Source organism: Pholis gunnellus, assembly GCF_910591455.1.
Source record: "Pholis gunnellus genome assembly, chromosome: 4".
Lineage (NCBI taxonomy): Eukaryota > Metazoa > Chordata > Actinopteri > Perciformes > Pholidae > Pholis > Pholis gunnellus.
Genome location: NC_136530.1, coordinates 1887998 through 1907674, shown reverse-complemented (window position 1 = coordinate 1907674; position 19677 = coordinate 1887998). Strand labels below are relative to the sequence as shown.

Here is a 19677-nt window from a genome sequence, read left to right as displayed (position 1 = left end):
GTTCTTTCATGAGTTCGGAGACTCAGACTATAACTCAAGACCAGACGTTTAAGTTTATATCTATTTTACATTTATTTGCATCTTTTTTTCAAATATTTTTAAATGCTTATATATATATTTATTCTATATATTTAAGTTTTTATATTTATTCTATATATAATTTATTTCTAATTAACATTTATTTGCATATTTTTTATTTATATATATATTCTATATTTATGTTTTATTTATTTCTATACATTTAGAAATATATATATATATACATATTTACTTTATATTTAGATATTTGCTTTCTAATATATTTTTACATATATATATAAAATGTTTATATATATATATTTACATCTTATACATCTATATATTTTTGTATGTTTATACATTTACTTTATTCCTGTTTAGTTTATTCATTTGAAATACTGTTCACAAATGTATATAAATGTATTTTTTAATTGAACTCATAAATCTTAATTGTATTAAACGTAGTTTTCTCTTCATACATATTTAATGAGCATCGTTGGGAGCCTGAGGTCTCAGATGTTCGTTTTAAAGAGCAAACAGCAACACAGGCGACGTCTCTGACCAGTCGGCTTCTGTTTGTATCAGACTGAAGCAGTAAAATACTTTCTACTGACGTAGAAGTGAAGGTTCACAGCTGCAGAACTTAAATATAACAAACCCGACAGATTTGAAACCCGATGAACAATGAAATGAGGACGAACAGCGTTGATGTTTTATTAATCGATGTATCGTCTCAGAATAATACAAACCTGTTTTAATGTTGTGAGGATCTAAAAAAAAAGTGCAAAACGAGGACAAGTCTTCATCTTTTATTTGAAATGTGACTTTACACGAGGAACTGAATGTCATGGTTGTGGATATAAAAAAAAGGTTCAATAACAAAAACTGTTCACACAAAAGGTGTGCGTTTGTCTTTTTTGCAACATTCGTTTGGAGCTTCCCCGCTGAAGCGTTGACAGAGGAACCTCTTCAATAAATAGTTTCATTTACACAATGACTTATTTGATATAAATATGAAGGCGCATTTTTGAACATTTCTTTTTTTTTTAAAGCAATTATAAATGCATTGATTCAATTACAAAAAACAAAACAAACAAACAAAAAGCAAATCAATCGAGCAGAAATGCAAAAGAAAATTGGCACAAAATGCTAAACGAACAAACGAGTGAATCTTTAAATTATAGGCACTAGTTTGAACACCTTCCGTCCATGTTCAGAGCACAAGAGGCTGAACCAGCAGAACGTACTTTCATCAATGACGTGACGTCGGGTTTCTTGGTTTAACTTGCCGAATGGGGAGCAGAGACTAAATATTTTTAGCTTTTTTTTTAGTTTTGAGCTCATTTCAAGCTGTTTTTAACGCTTTGGAGAGTTAGCTTCTTTAAAACGTTTAAAACGTACATTTCTTTCTTCTTTTTTTTTAACAATTTAAAATCTTCAAAAAAATACTGATACGGATGTTTCTTAAATAATTTGAATAAATATTTCTTTTCCCAAAAAAAAAACTTTGTGCATACATTCTGGCTGATTTGACAAGACGTCACTACTCAACGAGGTGCTTTCACTGTTCCAAGACATCCACCATTCATCATCATCATCATCATCATCATCATAGAGATCGCTCACAGACATAAAGAGAGAAATGTGTGGAGACATTTCGACCTGAGGGAGGTGAAATAAGAAGAGGAGCGGGAGGAAGCTGAGGTGATGAAGAACCAAAAGGCAGGAGGCGTGTCCTCTGATGAAGTGATGAAGAACCAAAAGGCAGGAGGCGTGTCCTCTGATGAAGTGATGAAGAACCAAAAAGGCAGGAGGCGTGTCCTCTGATGAAGTGATGAAGAACCAAAAAGGCAGGAGGCGTGTCCTCTGATGAAGGGATGAAGAACCAAAAAGGCAGGAGGCGTGTCCTCTGCTGGAGCCGAGCTGGTTTCTTTGGCATTCTTCTGGGCTCTCTGCTCTACATGCCGGACCCTCCAGAGCCAGAGGGACGCGATGGGAGGTCCTCGTTGACGCCATGCGGACACTCCTCTACTTTGTATTAAAAAAATTCTGACTATATATATATTTATATTTGTGGGACATAGTCTCTCTCTCTCTCTCTCGTCACTGTAAAAGGTATCTGGGTAGATAAAGTGCCATCATGTTGTAATGTCTCCCTCCTGCTGTGGATGCTGTGATCGCAGCGCCCCCTGCTGGCCCGGTTCAGTAACAACCTTCTCTCCAGTTCTCTCCGGCTCCGCTGTAGGACCGAGGAGCAGGAAGAGACCTGAGGAGGAGGAGGAGAGACGTCCGTCCGTTAGTGTTTCACAGAAATGTCTAGAAGCATTCAGACGGATTATCAAGTTACCGGTTCATCCTGATGAATCCTCCTCTCACATTCACAGTGTTTAAATATCATTAGTGCAGCAAACATTACAAACAGAGATTTATTTGGGGCTGAACGTCGCCACGGAGAGAAACCAAAGTCCTAGAATTAGTTTGGCAAACCGTTACTGTGGAGCAGAGATAACGTTGATCTTTGACAACATTAAAGATTCAAAACAGACTTTAAATCTTTAGAACCTGTTTATATTAAACAGCGAGCAGCTAAAGGATCAAATGAACAAAGTGAAAACGTAACATTTACTTTAGAACAGTTCAGCTGCTTCTTTCAGGAGACAACAAACTAAACTGGATCGATTATATATTATTATTATATTGTATTCGAGACAGACCATAATATTTCTACAGAACCATGTCGACACAATCTGTGAATATTAAAGTCTATAAACTATAAAGCTCCTCTCTGATCAACATCCGGCTCCACCGTCTCTCACAAAGAAAACAACAAAACAGAAAACCTGAACTCAGTTTCCTCTCAGTCTGAAACAACAAGCTGGTGAATGAATGAATGAATGAATGAATGAATGAATGAACGCTCCTCTGATCAGCACAGTCACTTCATCATCTACCCTCCATGAGCACCAGCGCTGTGTTCCAGTGGATCCTTTTCTATCAGTGATTAAACTGACTAGTTGACGTATTCTAGATCGTATTCAACAGAGAACAACTGATAAACTGGACAATTAACCCAAATAATGATGAACATCTGCAGGAAGTTTGTGTAAAACGAGCGAATATGAAATATGACGACTGGATTGTTTTATTCCAAACATTAGAAGATTGCGATTGTGTGGATTAAACACCAGATTATGTTGAAAATAAAGCTTATTTTTAAAGGAACACGTTTGTTATTAAAGCGCATCCCTCACCTTGAACACGGGTAACAGACGTTTGCTTACAGAGGGGTCGTGGTGTGTCGGCGTACGTACCTGCGCACAGGTTGGGCCAGTTTGCTGCGAGGCAGAGGGATGCCCCCCCCCCCTCCCGCGGCAGCACTGGGACGGGGGAGGCCGCTGCGCGGGGGGGCCAGCGAGCGGGTGGGGGTGGAGGTGGAGGAGGAGGTGGCCGAGCCGGGGTTAGACGTGGCCTTCACCGGCTGCCTCAAGGCCAGTGGGGACGGGGTGACCGGAGTCCGCAGCTTACTGGGAGACGGGACTGCAGACGGAACGGTACGTTAGAGAGCTTCATGCTGTCGACACGTTTAACATTACAAACAATGAACGAGCACAACGGTGTGAGAGAGAAATAACACGATGCACAGAGCAAACACAACATCTATTAAACACTGAAACATACGCAGCTCAAATGATATCAAACGATGCAAGTTTAGAATCTACGAAATAAACTTGACAGAATGAGACACACACACACACACACACACACACACACACACACACACACACACACACACACACACTCTGCATCAACTAGAACCAGAAGCACGTCATATAACACGACATCAATGCAACCACGGCGAGGAGACCACAACATGTAGGAGAGCCGCTCAGTGAATACTCACTGAAATCACCTTCTTCTCCAAAGCAACAGGAGAGCGGGACTAGACAAGACGAAGACAACAGAGCCTCAGTGAGCCGCCTGCACTGACCCGGGACCATGAATACACACTTAAAGAATGATACGCTTCCACCAACCAGTCACTTTACATCCACGTCTGTCCACAAAGTCATCACATTAGCACATTAGCATCACATTAGCATATGAATTGTTGAGTTATGGCCATGAATGGGTTTTGTGAGTCCAGGTGGGTGCTTCGTGCCGGATGAACTTCCTTCAAGTCGTTCCTGAGATTTCACTGACCCACGTAAAGTCACGGTGACCTTTGACCACAAAAACCTGAAGAGTTCTTCCTCCAGCTCACGAGGACGTTTGTGCCGAATTTGAAGGAATTCCCTCAAAGTGTTCCTGAGATCTCGCGTTCACACCGACGGACGGACGGAGGTCACACAGGACAGCCGTCATATGTACAGAACCAGGTCGACTCAACCTTCATGTGAATATTTAAATCTATGAACTATAACGCTCCTCTCTGATCAACATTTCTCTCACAAAGAAAGCAACAAAACAGAGAAACCTGAAGTCTGAAACAACGAGCTTCAAACCTCTGATCCTCATCTTCCCTCCAGGAGCACCAGCGCTGTGATCCAGTGGATCCTTCTCCATCAGTGATTAAACTGACTAAATAACATTTAATGTTATATTTAATGCACGACAACAACAGTACAGAACAGCTGATAATGAACACAAATAATGACGTAAGAGCTGCAGGAAGTTTGAGTAAAACAAATGACTTTTGAGATTATTTGAATATATATTTTCAGGTTCTCTGTATTTTGTATCTTTTATGTTATTTTAAACCATCTTTTTTTGACTAATTCAGTGTTTTCTTCTCCCTGACGCCTGTTCATTGTTCTAACAGCTCTTTACTTATTTGATCTGCGTACTTTGAACGCTGCTCATCAGAGCGGGAACGCTCTGTGAATCTAACTTCAGGCTAACCGTGCATTTGAAGTGAAAGCTCAAGAAGGCCTCGCTAACCCCCTGAGAGCCAGCGGTCTGCCCGGCACAGCGCACAGGCGGCTGACTGACGGCCTCCGGCTGGTCTGAGATCAGGCCGTTACCTCGCAGGGCGGTCGGGCTCTGGAGGTGCTGTTTGGGTTTCGGGGAGGAGCGAGAGGGGCTCGAGTATCTCGGGAGTTGAGCCGCCGCTGCTGCTGAGAACACAGGGACATTTCATCATGGGATGTCAAGACTTCACCAAGTTACTGGAGGAAGAGGAGAAGGGGGGGCTGGAGGTGCTAGTTTGAGGCCACTAGGGGGCTCCACAGCCAAACATCCAGAGGAGCAGCAGGTTCAGGGAGGAGGGCAGAGAGCCAACGTCCATCAGCCAACCCAGCAGAGAAACGCAGGCTGGGTTTGTTACTCATGCTTTAGAGGAGTCAGTGAGAGAGGCAGAAGTGTTGGTGTCTCACATGCCCAGAACAGCCAAAGCTCGAGACAGAAGAGGACAGTAGAGCTTAAAGACAGAAACATAAAGTATCTGCTGTAATGTGAGATAAAGACAGGAAGCCTGCCCTCTGACCCCTCTGACCCCTGTGCTCTCTTGTCTCTAGTAAGAGAGGATTAACACCATTATCTTTATCCCCCCATCACAGGATCACATGAGATGGATAGTCTTAAGAGGTGAGACTCCTAAAGCTCTTAAAGAACATTAAACCTTTAAACGATGTTCAGTGAAAGCAGGTTTGTCTCAGAGCTCTGATGCTGCAGGACGAGCGCGTCGCTTTGAAGTGTAAAGTTATGCCGAGGCGGAGAGAGAGAGGAATAAAAAGATATTACAACAGAGAAAGATCAAAGACAAAGAGGATTCCCAGAAACGCTAAAGCAGCACAGTGGTGGTGGTGAAGGTGCAGCGTGTTCCTGAACGCTCAGTGTGGTTGAAGAGCAAAACAAACATCAACATGTGAGCCGACCACACTAACAACTTTAGAGGGTTTCTGTGTTTTCTGCAGTGAAATAGATGGAAACATGTTGAAGTGTGTTTGTCTCAGTACTCACTGGCCGACTGATTCTGGTGTCGAGGAGAACCTCCGTTTGGCACTTGCAGGTTGGACTCACAGCTGCGGCTGTTCTTGACGGGTTCGGGGTTCTGGACCGCCGCCACTGAGGCTCGCGTGAGGTTGGGAAGACTGCGACGCAGCTTTTCTGCAAACAGCAAACAACAAGAGTAGAGATTAAGCAAAGTGAGCAGAGATCGCACCACGGCGTCGTCTGTCTCCACTCACCTTCGTTCTTCACCACGTTGGTCTGCAGGTCGTGCCCGTGGCCCTGCAGCGAGTGGCGAGGCTGCTGCAGGCGGCTGATGACGGGCTGAGGCGAGCTGCGGCTGTGGCTGTAGTCGATGGAGCGGGCCGGCGAGCGGGAGCGGGGAGAGTTCCTCGGGGAGGCGCGGGGGGAGTGCCGGGGGGAGGGGCTGAAGCGGCTGGAGGGCAGGTGGAAGGCCGGGTGCAGCACCGCCTCCTCCTCGTCCTCCAGGCTGTGGGCGTCCAGCTCCTGGTCGCTGAAGGTGCTGCGTCGCAGGGAGTGGCAGGACGACCCGGAGCTCCTCCTGGACGCCGTGGCGGCGTAGTCTTGTCTCAAACCTGAGAGACACGGACACGATCACAGTTACATCACTATGAAACAAGCGGTTTGGTCACAGAACGACGCTGCTACAGAGGGGACGGCATACGGTAGTGATGTCATACGGACGTCACACGGAGTAGCATCGTTAACACCCTGACGGTGCCCCTCCCCCCCACGGCTCCGGGTACGTACTCTCTTCCTGCATGCGGGCCAGGATCTGGACGTCGGTGACGTCGTTGAGTTTGTAGGTGTTGGACGAGCCCACCGAGTCCTCGTCCATCTCCGAGGTGCTCAGCTCGCTGTCCACGGAGGACTGCGGGCTCACCGCCGGGGGGTTCCTCTCTGCCGCCGTGTTCCGCTGGTGTGCTGGTGAGAAATAAAATCACGTGTGAACTCTTTAGTGACACGTCGTCAGGTGTCCTGTAGTCGTTAGTGAACCACAGAGAGCTGCGTACCTGCGTTCCCGGGCATGAGTTGCTGCCTGACGGTGGGCACTTTGCTGGGCGTGGAGGAGGGGGAGTTGAAGCCGCTGCTGTACGGGCTGTTGGCTGCGTTTGTGCTGTACGGGCTTCCGTAGCTCTGCTGGTTGTAGGGGCTTCCGTACAGGCTCCTACGCCTGTTGGCTGCAGTCACAGAACAGAACATCAGTCATCACATCACAACGTTTCTGCCGGAGGGTTTAAACGATATTATCAGACATTATCGTCGGATTAGAACATTTTCAACGGTCCCTGAACGCATCATATGTGACAAACGCTTCCTTCAGACAAAAAGCAAACAAATCAAAGTTTAAAGTTATTATTTCATAAAAGTCATTTTATTCTATTTCTATTTTTAAAATGCAGCCAAAAATAAACTTTCACCAGATGCTGTAAAAAGATTAAACTCTGAGCTCACAACTATGAAGCCATGAAACTATGAAACTATGAAACCATGAAACTATGACTGATTCATCCGAGACCAACAGTCACATGTTTGAACTGCTGAACAGAGCAGAGGCACAATGTAAACAGTTCAATATGTAAAGGTCGTGCAGCCTCCTTTCCCCAAAGGTTTTAACACGTGTGGGCATTTGAAAGTTTTTATTTATTTATATATATATATATATATATATATATATATATATATATATATAGCCAAGAACAGTAACAGCGAGATTGGTTATTGGAATAATAATAATAATAATAATTTTGACAGACAAAGCAGCAAAAGCGAGAACAACAATAACGGAAAGATCAGTGAGATAAAAATAATTAAAAATTAAAAAATTAAATAAAAAAAAAAAAAGTAAAATAATTTAGTAAAAACAACAAATAAAAACAAAATAGAAAAGCGACGACGTCACATAAAAGCCAGTCTGTATAAATGTGTTTTCAGAAGAGAATACTGTTCACTGTGTAATAAACAACTGAAGGTCAAGACGCTGCTCATTTGTGAGGAGGAACCAACGACGTGTTCGTCAGGCTCAGTGTGTCAACAGACATCTTACACACTCGCACCCAGAAAGGATCCGTATGAAGCCTCATGAAAGCCCCTCAGTGCTCTGGGCAGTCTGGTGGAGTCTCTCTCACCGTATGCTGAGTGCAGCCTGATACAGACTCATAGAGACTCAGACAGACTACATCAGCACTCACTCAACAATACGCTCATTCAATAGAGACGCAGTCGAGCAGCACAATGCGATGCTGTGAGCGGATGCAGCGGTCAGAGGCTCCGAGGTCTCAGTCACGAGATCAGACTCTGGACCGGCTGCTGGTCACTGGGACGGTTCAGTGGTTTAATGGTTCACGTCTGTGAGTCTCTCTCGCTCTGATTGGATGTGGTTACACAGCTGGGTGGTGACGGGAGGAAAGCCTTGAACATCAGTGACCTCCTCTCTGCTCTGCACTCCGTCCTCCTGCATTATTTAGGAAATACCATGAAGTCCATCCTCTCCTGAGGAATGTCAGCAGCGCACATGTAGACATGTAGGTCTGTGACGCTGAGCGCTCTGAAGCAAAGGATGCTTTGTTTCACTGAAGGAGAAACTGTTAACCCCCGACGTCAAGATTAAAATGAGTCCGTCAAGCTCCGCTGTGACCAACAATATGCTCCACAAACCTCTCTGTGAGTGCTGCCAAACACTCTGACGTAGAGTCTCAGTGATTTGGGAACATCTTCCCCTGATGAAACAGACTGAAGTGTCTGAGCTAGAGTGGTGAGGGGGACCACAGTCCACAGAACCGGTGCTTCACAGCGCTGCAGGGATTATGTTGTGTTGTTGCAAGTCAGCGTCACGCTGGTGAACATCGATGACACTTACAGGTGTCGTTCAGCACGTTAATCCCCACAAATTAACTCCACTGTTAGGATTCATGAAGCGTGAATACAATCAGCAGAAGAAGTCAAAGGTTTAAGTTAAAAAGCAACAATAACAAAAACAGAAAGCTCAGTGAGACGCTCGAAAGGATACAAATAAACTAAGACAGAAACTAAATAAAGTACATTTAGTAAAGTAATTCAGTAAAAAAAAGTGATTTAAAAGAGATTACTAGTGTTCTAGCGAGGAGGTTCTAACGAGGACGTTGTCGTCGTCTCATTTGACTGTTTTTAAGACACGTAGGAGCTGATAGATTCATCAGAGGGTGAATCGTAGAACAAATCGTTTGAGTCTCTTCATCTTGTGTTGAACAGACTTCAGACGTCTGAACAAACACAGATTCAGAAAACACTTTTTGACTTTCAGACTACGGGACCAGGAAGTGTAAAGATGCTGAGTCATGTCCTGGTTGTAGGTCATTAGGTGATGATGTGTCCGATCACAGCGACTCTAAACAGCCTCGTTCACCAACATGTTCTAAACTTGTTTCTTACGTTTGTTCTTGAGGTCGAGTCACATTTTCCTGGTAAATCTCTGGCTGCAAACTGCTGCAGAGCTCCATGAGGACGGCTCCTCGTGGCCTAAAGCGTCCCTAGAGCTTCTCCTCGCTCTCTGTAAATAGATCTACCTGGTGCTGGAAGAGGAGTTCCTCCTCAGGGCTCAATGTGAAACATGTCACAGCAGCATAGACACGAGGTTGTGTGAGCAGACAGAGACTCCAGGCCCATCAATAGAAGAATCAATCAATTACTATTGGATATCAGTGGAATCTATTCACATGACTGATGTGAAGTGTTCGTATCGTGATTATTATGTTGGAAACATAATGAAAAGAATCATTAAATAATGGAATAAATGATAAATAAATATACATTTACAACAATAGAACTGAAGAAAACGCCGTAACCACTTGTTTGTCGTGAACATCGAGTGTTCTCTGAAGTGTGCAGACGTTCTGTAGTCATTGGTGAGCGGCTGAAGAAGTGGGTTTGAAGAACAAAGTTCTACTTGCGAAAGAGACGCAGATTGACCTGAAGGGATCTGCAGCTCAGGGACCGACCGAAATAGAGCGTCCTCAAATCCTCAAACAAGAAGTCAGGAGAACAGAGACGCTTCTACATTTACTGCCGTATGAAGTTGCTTTAGAGGATTCTTTCCATCGGGGTTTTTTTAAACTATGGAAAGTTCAGACCAGTTTCCACAGGTCCCAAAAGAAAACAACCTAAAAAGAAGCCAGCACAGAACAGCCTGATGTGAAATAAAGGTCTGGAGGGCAAATATTGAGAGTGAACTGAAAGACTTATGAGGTCGAGACAACAAGGTCTACTATATATTTAAAGAGCTTCCAGGACATCACAAGAAAAAGAGCAAACAGAGAAGCTTTTATAAAAGAGAGATAAACACAATGTGTGCAGTACGAGGTTGAAGGAAAGTCACAGCTCTTTTCTGACTAAAGCAGGTCAGCTGTGTGACTTTGGGTCTTTTTTTTTTATGAGCAGGACAGCTGTTAGAGCAGCAGAATGGAAAATAAAAAGACTGTTTAATCGTTCAGCGACACGTGTTTGGACTTCTTATCGGGATTGTCTGACATCTCCTCCCTGCTGGTTACATAACATCATCTGGGGATGTGATTTAAATCAGGGCGTGCACAGACACAAAGCTCACAAACTACACAATGACGAATGTTTCAATGTAAAATGGTTAAACCACGTGTCCACTAACAGAAACATATCTGTTGTTGTGTCTTTTTTAGTGTGAAGACTTTTGTGGAAGTGGATTAATGAACGGGTCTAATGACTCTACTTCTCTCTTGATTTATTAAAATGTATTAAAAATAACTACTGCTTTTCTATCTCAACAACCCTTCTGTAAAAACCAGGCGAGTGAAGTCAAAAGCTTCACGTGTTAAAGCTGCATTCTCTCTAGTGTCCACCAGGGGGCGACTCCTCTGGTTGTATAGAAGTCTATGAGAAAATGACTCTACTTCTCTCTTGATTTATTACCTCAGTAAACATTGTAAACATGAGTTTATGGTCTCAATCTCTAGTTTCAAGTCTTCTTCAATACAGCATGATGTTCATTTAGTAAATGATGGTCCATTTAGAGTCACACAGACCATAAAGCAGGGGATGCTTTAGGGGCGGGGCTACACAGTGATTGACAGGTCTCTACCAGAGACGTATACGGCGTCTCTACGTCACTCCTCCTCAGTCCAGATGTGGTCACTTCCTGTTCATTGGTTGCAAAAAAACAAGATGGCGACGGCCAAATCGCCGAACTCGAGACTTCATAACATCAGCCCACAAACCGATAGTTGACCACGACTACGTCCACTTCTTCTATACAGTCTGTGGGCTTAACCATCAACGCTGTGTGTCTCCTATGCTGGAGAGGTGGTGATGGTGGAGACAACGTGGTGGAGACGAGTGACGGGAGTCGGTGAGTGAGATGATGTGACTGGAGAGATATTTTCAGGACTGAGTAGGATGACGTTATCCTCTGACCACACAATCAATGATGACATCACCACAACCATAAACACAGTCAAGTGGAAAGTTATCTACAGTTATCTATTAGTCAGCTGTTCACTCAGGGTCCTCCATTAGAATGAGTTCATAAATGACTCAATCAATGCAGACATCCTCCTGAGCCAAAGTTAAAATAATAAACAAGACAGAAATGTAGACATAAAAGCCTGATTCATCAAATACGTTCATATGAACATAAATTAAAAGGATCAAAGAAGTAAAAAAATAAATAAATAAATGAAATGAATTCATTCATTGAAGAATAATTTTTTTGTATTCACTTGTTTTCATACTTCTTTCTTTATTTATTCAAATAAATTAATATATTATATTTGTCTAATTAACCTGCACATGTATTCAATAATGGAGGCTTTAATGTGTAAATGTATCATTTTCATTCATCATTGTTTTATTGAGTCACTTATATATTTATTCACTGTAATGTCAGCTTTAGCCCCATAATCATATTCATCATAAAGAGAAAAGAGACAAAAATGATTCTTTGTGTATTTTGATGAAAGTTGCAGATTCCTGATTTAATTGAGATTCATCATCAGTTATGACGTCTTTTAGTCTTTAAGTCTTTACATTGTGCAGCTATATAACTCAGTCTCAGGTTGGCTGTTTGAGGAGCAGCTCGTGTGTCGGGAGCTGAACAGACTCTTGCACAACAGAGCTGAGAAGATCAAATCCACCACAGTGGACAACCTTCAGCAGCCTGTTGCTCAACATGATCCAACGGTCACATGGACATACCGCTGTCAGAATGGAAACGACCCCCCTCGGTTCAGCTGGGGGGGTCTGAGGGGGTCTGAGGGGCCGACTATAATTAGTGTCATCGTGAAGATCAGAAAACACACAGAGACGAGCAGACGGGACGAAACATGAAGCGCAGCTGAGTGATGTACTGTAGATTAAACCACTGTAAGAATAATGGTGTGATGTCATACAATTATAAACAACTTTTAATAATCAGTTTAGAGTGTAAAGAAGAAGGAAAATGAATGAAATAATCCAGGTTCCCTTCGATTTTAAACGTGAACAGCAGCACTACACGACTCCAGCGGGTTTCTTCCACTAGTTCACATCGACTCTGGTGCTTCATAGGATCAATAAACACGGACCAATTTAAACAGGAGGGTTCTGTTCTAAAGTGGGGTTCTATGAGGTTCTGCTACATAGTGAGAGCAGAGCAGCAGCTCCTGTGTTGTGAGGTAGAATCAGTGTTTCAGTGAATGAGTCTGGTGTCTTTGTAGAGATCATAGAGAACAGCTTCAGTTCCCTCAGAAAGGTCTGTCTGACAGCAAGGTGAAGAGGTGAACACATTCTAAATACAGCGTTCACTCACACTGATAGACATTCTGTTAGCAGAACATTTCTCTGTTTCTATGAACTCATCTCTCACACACACACTACAGAACATCAGCACTGTGACTGTCTCTTTATCTCTGGGACCAACATCTCTCTGTGACTTGGACTGTGGAGGAGAAAGCGACGCACTAGAAAGAAGAAATGTGTCGACAGATGTGAACATAAAGAAATAAATACCGAACGTGCTTTAAGCACCTCGGTGGGACCGTTATGGGACGAAACCATTAATATTCTGCGTTCCCCATCGGTGACGTATGAATGAAACGTTACTTTGCTGCCAAAGGAGGAACAAGAAGAGGAGAACTGGATCCCCTCTACACCAGCAGCTCTCACACACACTGTTCACTGTGCAGACTGACAATCAGTGTTCACACTTTCAATCCCAAGAAGAGACTCAACACACACGTGTGTGTTCTCACTAACCCTCTGAACTCTCAGGTACTAAATCTATAACCTCACCTGGTAATTAATCCCCAAGTCACCGTGCTGCTGATTTGACGTCACCTTATCTGCATCTGCCAGGTCATAAAACTACATCCTCCAGCATTCAGCATTCAATGATTGACCAAACAGGTTCAGCGGTTCATCTTACCCGCACGAGGAAACGCCTTCAATGAGCGATGCGTCCGCCTGTGCTTTGTTTGTTATTGTTGTCGTGAGCTAGGATTGCTTTCATGATACAGATAAAGAGCTCCAACAGCTCACGATATGCAATTATTAAAATGGATCGACATGCAAACTGACCGCAATCAGACGGAGAGCACAGAGATGAACAGAGGTATGGAGACGACGAAGAGAACCCAAAGAACGAGGATTTATTCATCTCCTAACGCGTCTAACTGTAGTGGATCTTAACACATCGACTGTGGAATTAATCTGCAGATGATCTGGTTCAAAACGAGACAAAACCTTTTTGTCAACGTCAGATTTGGAGTCCAGCCGATAGCCGGTAATGCCTTTCTGCTCCTGAAGCAGTTGTTGATCACTTGTGTTAAGAGGAGCGAAGCTTAGTTTATACTCGCTGCTCTTCAGACATGAAAGTCACAAATAGTTCACTGATGAAAGCACCACTAACACGTCAGAGGATTTTATAAAGACGAGCAATGTGTTTCTAGATGCTTTAGGAACCGCACGCTTTACAAAGCTACGTTTAGGTAAATCATCTGCTGCAAAATCAAATCATGTCACACCTTTTTTTCTTAGTAATGAGTTTAATACTGGACGTGTTTCTTTACAGGGTTTGTATAAGAAAGTAATAAAGTAGTCTGTAAGCGTGTAGCCTAGCAGAGTGTATTACTGATGCTGTTCCTTGAGACGCCGTGCCTCGCGCTCTCTGGCGGCGGCGGTTTACCTGACATGGTGAGGTCCAGTCTGTGGATGAGGGAGCGCTTGGCTGACTCCATCTCTGGACTGGGGTTGTCCAGAGCTTGGCGGCACCACACGATCGGACTCAGGGCTTTCTGCATGGGACTGTCCAGCTTCGCCTCGTATAGCCTGGGGGGGACACACACACACACACACACACACACACACACACACAGTTAACACGTTATATTGCATGTTCATAAAAACAATACATAGCGAGCATCGTTACGTAAAGTGTTGTCTCTCTCAGACACAGACGGCTCTCAGAGGAGAGTGTTTGTTGAATCACAGAAGGCTGCAATGAAAGATAAGAGCTTGTGTCCACATGGCGCCTTTATTCCTTTATTCAACTGTTCCCAAAGAGGACAGAGCGTACGCAGCCACACCCAGCGGCTAGTGTCCTGAATGCTCCGCCTATTGTTGTGCGGCCGCTCAGAGCGCTTCTAATTGAAATTATACCTTTTGTTAAATGTTTATGCTTACCTCTGTTCTACTTTGTTGTCCTTGTTTTTATATTTTCTTGTTTATTTGTATATTCTATGTGTGTATATTGAGAGCAACGTGTTAACCGGAGTCAAATTCCATGATGCGTACGTATACATGGAATAAATAAAGCTGATTCTGAAAATCTCTGAACCTTTCAGGAAAGCTCTGGTGACGTCAGTGTGGTAAATGGAGGAGACGCTTGTTGTGGCCGTCTGTCTGTACCTGAACTTTATATTCCGGACACACACACTATCATCACAAAGACAGAAACATGTTTGTGTTTTAATACCCGTACAGCTTGTTTCTTATTGCTCGAACGTTAACAGCTGTCAAACCGAGTGGTGACAAAGCTCATCTACCAGCTGAACACCTGCCGGTGGCTTGAATCTGTTAAGACTCGACTCTCACAGTTGCAGCTAATTTAGCACAAACCATTAGCAAAGAGGAAGCGATGCAACCGTCAGCTTCTGCTGCAGCAAACATTGAGAATGAACCAGCGTCACTTGATGAGTTAAGTGCATAGTCAGCTGTATTGATTGACACTATGAGCCTCTCTTGATACTGACAGACACATAAAAGGTTTAAAAATAAGGCGACAAAACCGACTGAATTCACTACTTCCTGTTTGTCGGCTACACAAGTAACCTGAGTTCATCCTGAAGCGTTGAGCAGGAGACAACAGAGGAGTTTCCACTCAGGAGAGAAATGTGAGTCAGCAGTTATCAGCTCTGTTGCAGCCATAAAGGAAGCAACATTAAAGGCAAAAGGAGGGCGAGTGCAGAGGAAATACAAGAATGAAACACGGGTCTGCACCTATTCAGGGTCTATCAACACTTTCATGAACTCCCCGAGCTCGTGTGTCATGTCCACATGCGGCGATGGGAGTGTGACGAGCGTCTATTGATAGTCGGGAGGCAGGCAGCGTGTTTTAAATCCTGTCAGAGGAGTACTGGGTGATCCAGGATATCACATCTGATCCTAAAGAGCAGAAAAGAAGGAGCGTGGGCATAACGAGAGTGGCTCTGTTGGGGCATGAGCGAGCAATGTATGAACGTAGTCTGATGTCGAGCGACTCGGTTTGCTCTGATGATTAGTAGAACAAATCGTCTGAACCTCTTTTTACTTGAAGGAAACACGCCCACTGATTAGCAGCATCCATGTCCGATCCATTTATACCCCACATGTCATATTCCAGTGGGTCTGTTTTCAGAGTTCGGTCCTCTTTGTTGATATAAGCTCGTTATTTTAGAGACACCTACAACGTGGACACAGATGCTAAGTGCTGACTGCCAGAAGCTCTTTTCACTGCAGTCGGCTGGCTTTCAACCAAACATGAGCTACCTTTGGAAGAGCTTCAGTAGCCGTCCTCATGTTACGCCCTAATGTTGCTTATTATAGTGTCAATATAAGAGAAGATGCCAAAAGAACAAACCCGTCCCAACAGGATGGACATCAAGGATCCTCTTCTGAGGACGGCCCATCATTACAGTCATGTGTAGTCAGTATCTGAAGCATTCAAAATAACTACTGCTTTTCTATCTCAACAACCCTTCTGTAAAAACCAGGCGAGTGAGGTCAAAGCTTCATGTGTTAAAGCTGCATTCTCTCTAATGTCCACCAGGGGGCGACTCCTCTGGTTGTATAGAAGTCTATGAGAAAATGACTCTACTTCTCTCTTGATTTATTACCTCAGTAAACATTGTAAACATGAGTTTATGGTCTCAATCTCTAGTTTCAAGTCTTCTTCAATACAGCATGATGTTCATGTAGTAAATGATGGTCCATTTAGAGTCAAACAGACCATAAAGCAGGGGATGCTTTAGGGCGGGGCTACACGGTGATTGACAGGTCTCTACCAGAGACGTATACGGCGTCTACGTCACTCAGTCCTAATATGGTCACTTCCTGTTCACTGGTTGCAAAAAAACAAGATGGCGACGGCCAAATCGCTGAACTCAAGGCTTCAAAACATCAGTCCACAAACCAAAGAGTGACGTCACGATGACTACGTCCACTTACAGTCTGTGTAGAAAACCTCTCGACCACGTCTCCATGTCGGCCATCAGCCGGGTAACGAATGCGTCTCTAAAGGCTCGACAGTACGGGTTGCCAGGTTGCAACTAGCAACCACTTTGAGAAATTGAAGTCTTGGCCTTTGGCTGCCATCAGTGGCAACTTTTAAACATTTAAACACACAAATTAGCATCTACAACATGTAAACATGTCACATCTTCATTATTATAAAGGGACATATAGTGACATATAGTCACATTAAAGCGGATTAAAGGCTAACATCTATACGGCGGGTATCTTTAATCGAGGCAACTCATAAACAAAACAATCTAGAATGATAGATAGCTCTACAGGTAAGAGGACAAATGTGTATTTTTGATTTTGGAGTGAACTGTCTCTTTAAGCGGACTTACTCAAAACATGACAAAGAGATATTAAACCATATTTTTTTAAGCAACAAAAAGCTGATGTAACCAGCCAGGCAACGAGATTTAGACAGCAGCACAAATCCAATCATACTCAAGGATTACACTTCTAAAGAGAGTATCTATGTAAATACCATAAACGCTCATGCTTTAGGGGGGGGGGGGGGGGGGGGGGCTTTCATGGACACGATGAGTTGGGTAGAGGATTAAGAACCAGGAGTACTGGATGATAACAGCAGACCAACACGGCTCCTTCTCCATGTTTTTAAAAGTCACTGTTTGTAATCACAACGCTGTGGGCAGCTTTTTGTTTTTGTGACACATCATCTCCTCCTTTAGGTGCTGCGGAGCTCTGGTGGAGGGATGCCAAATGGTGCGCTAAAGGGGAAATTCAGAGGACTATATAACCATGGCTGCTGCCACACACACACACACACACACACACACACACACACACACACACACACACACACACACACACACACACACACACACACACACACACACACACACACACACACACACACACACACACACACACACAAAACGGTTGCAACAGATGATGGAGGGCTTTCAGAGGTCCAGACAGCTGAGAGAGGGCCTTCCTAAAAAAAACTGTAGGAAGGTATGAGGTCATGACTCTGAATGTATGACGAAGCTACATCTATTATGATCACACGGTCCGAGAATGGGGCTTGGCAACACCCACGTGACTTGCCAAACAACACCCTTTTTCAGTGAGAGGTCCACAATGAGAGAATCCTCCAGTGCTTTCATGTGACTTCATATTGTAGAGCACAGGGAAGATGAGGAGGATGTTTTTTTTTTTTGTGTCGTGGTAGCTAAAATGTTTTAGAGCAGCTGTCACATGAGTGTTATGACAACACAACTGTGCAATACTAGTTATTCTGTCTGTATATATAATATTGCAACACATTATTCTGTTTGTATATATAATATTTTAGTTATTGTGGATTTAATACTTATTCATACTAGTTTTAATCTTGTTTTTAACTGTCTCTTGTTTGCACTATGCTCTGCTGCTGTAATCCTGTACATGTAATAAAGTCTTATCTTATCTTATCTTAAAGCTGTCATCACCACCTCCTCCCTAAAAAGACTGTTGTCACTCACCAGCTGTCCTCGTCCTCGTTTAGACAATCCATGTCCTCGAGATCTAAGATGTCCACTTCGTCCAGGATCGACGTCTCCGCCTCGTCCGTAAAACCCCCGATGCCGTCCGAGAAAAGTGACACGGAGGAGGAGGAGGCGGCGGTGGTTGCGGCCGTTGCTCCCTCGTACTCGTACGGCCTCCTGAAGCTGACTCCTCCGTCGTAGGAGAGTCTGGAGCCCAGACAGCGGCTGTTCTCCAGCAGGTCGCCGTAGCCGCACGTGCCGCCGAACGACGGTTGATAGCCGTCGCTGAGCGGTCTGCTGCTGCTGTGGTGTTGGTGGTTGGTTCCGGACGAGGACGACAGCATCGTGGTGGACCGGCTCCGGAGCTGCTCGTTCTGCTGCTCGAGCTTCTTCACCAAGTCCTGGAGCTTCCGCACCTCCAAGTCCGCGTTGATGTTTGAGTTGATATCCTCCATAGCGGCTCCTCCAGAGAGCCAGCCAGCGCTACGGAGAGAAAAAAATGAATAATAAAAATACGCGGTGGTTTGAGGGTGGTGTTTTTTCTTCTAGTCGTTTCTCTGCCGTAAAGTGTTCTTTGTTTTCCCGGGTAACTTCTCGCTGTTGTCTATTACGTGTTCAAAGACGAGGCTTTGGTGTTCAACTGACTTAGAAATCTCAACACCGTCATTTTCTACCGGTTAGTCGTGGCTACGGGAAGAAGTCGAGGCCATTTTTTCATAATACTCGTCACACAACTGTGTATGTGTGAGTGAAAGACCAACAGGCGGCGGCTAGCGCGCGCGTCCCCGCGCTCGGTGAGCGGGAGTGAGCACGTAACCAACACCTATTTGCTCGCGCACGGACGACATCAGGGAAAAGTTCACGTCATGTTTATTTTTGTAGCACATTTTTAAACATGAACTGAAAGAAAGAAAGTTATTATATTATAAAGTTATATATTTTATTATTATTTTGTTACGGAAAGGTCGTACATCTGTACATTAATGAATAAGGAATGAGATAAATTAAATAAGCATTTGGGCAGCTGGATAGTAATTTATTAACTATTTATTTAATTATATTTAAATTGACCAATTAACCTACAGCAGGAATACTTAAATTGTTCATAAAACAAATAAATATTGAAAAGATCTATAACTAATTAAATTCTAGAATGTGTTTATTTCTTACAGGGGGATCCTTCTATAGAACTTGATATTATTAGGCTATTAATTATTACTAATGATTAAATATAAATACATTCTATTGCGTATTATCACTGGTCAAATCTGTAAACCTAGAACTACTTTGACCAACAGGAATACAGTGCTTCTCCTATTCATCCCTACAGGAAGACAAAGTGAATAGCAATGACAAAAAAAAGATATATTTAAGATTTACATTACTACAAAACTAGAACTACCCCCTGAAGGTTGTATTCCTCCGCCAACCAGTCTAGTGGAAGTTTACA

At 43.6% G+C, this 19677-nt stretch overlaps 1 protein-coding gene across 4 annotated transcripts; it reads right to left on the bottom strand.

The window, feature by feature from the left end:
* Window positions 1–814: 814 nt before the first annotated feature.
* Window positions 815–18944, bottom strand: slain2 (SLAIN motif family, member 2). 4 transcript variants are annotated; one of them, XM_079158363.1, is made up of 9 exons: window positions 18225–18944; window positions 14153–14295; window positions 6999–7166; window positions 6736–6909; window positions 6204–6560; window positions 5977–6123; window positions 5040–5129; window positions 3330–3555; window positions 815–2284 (listed from the first exon to the last, which is right to left on the bottom strand). In XM_079158363.1, the coding sequence occupies exons 1-9, from the start codon at window positions 18680–18682 to the stop codon at window positions 2221–2223; spliced, it is 1827 nt and encodes a 608-aa protein (XP_079014489.1). In that variant the 5' UTR covers window positions 18683–18944; the 3' UTR covers window positions 815–2220. The 4 variants fall into 4 exon arrangements, with proteins under 4 accessions (XP_079014489.1, XP_079014490.1, XP_079014491.1 ...); XM_079158364.1 differs by lacking the exon at window positions 5040–5129 and adding an exon at window positions 3920–3958; XM_079158365.1 differs by lacking the exon at window positions 5040–5129.
* Window positions 18945–19677: the final 733 nt, after the last annotated feature.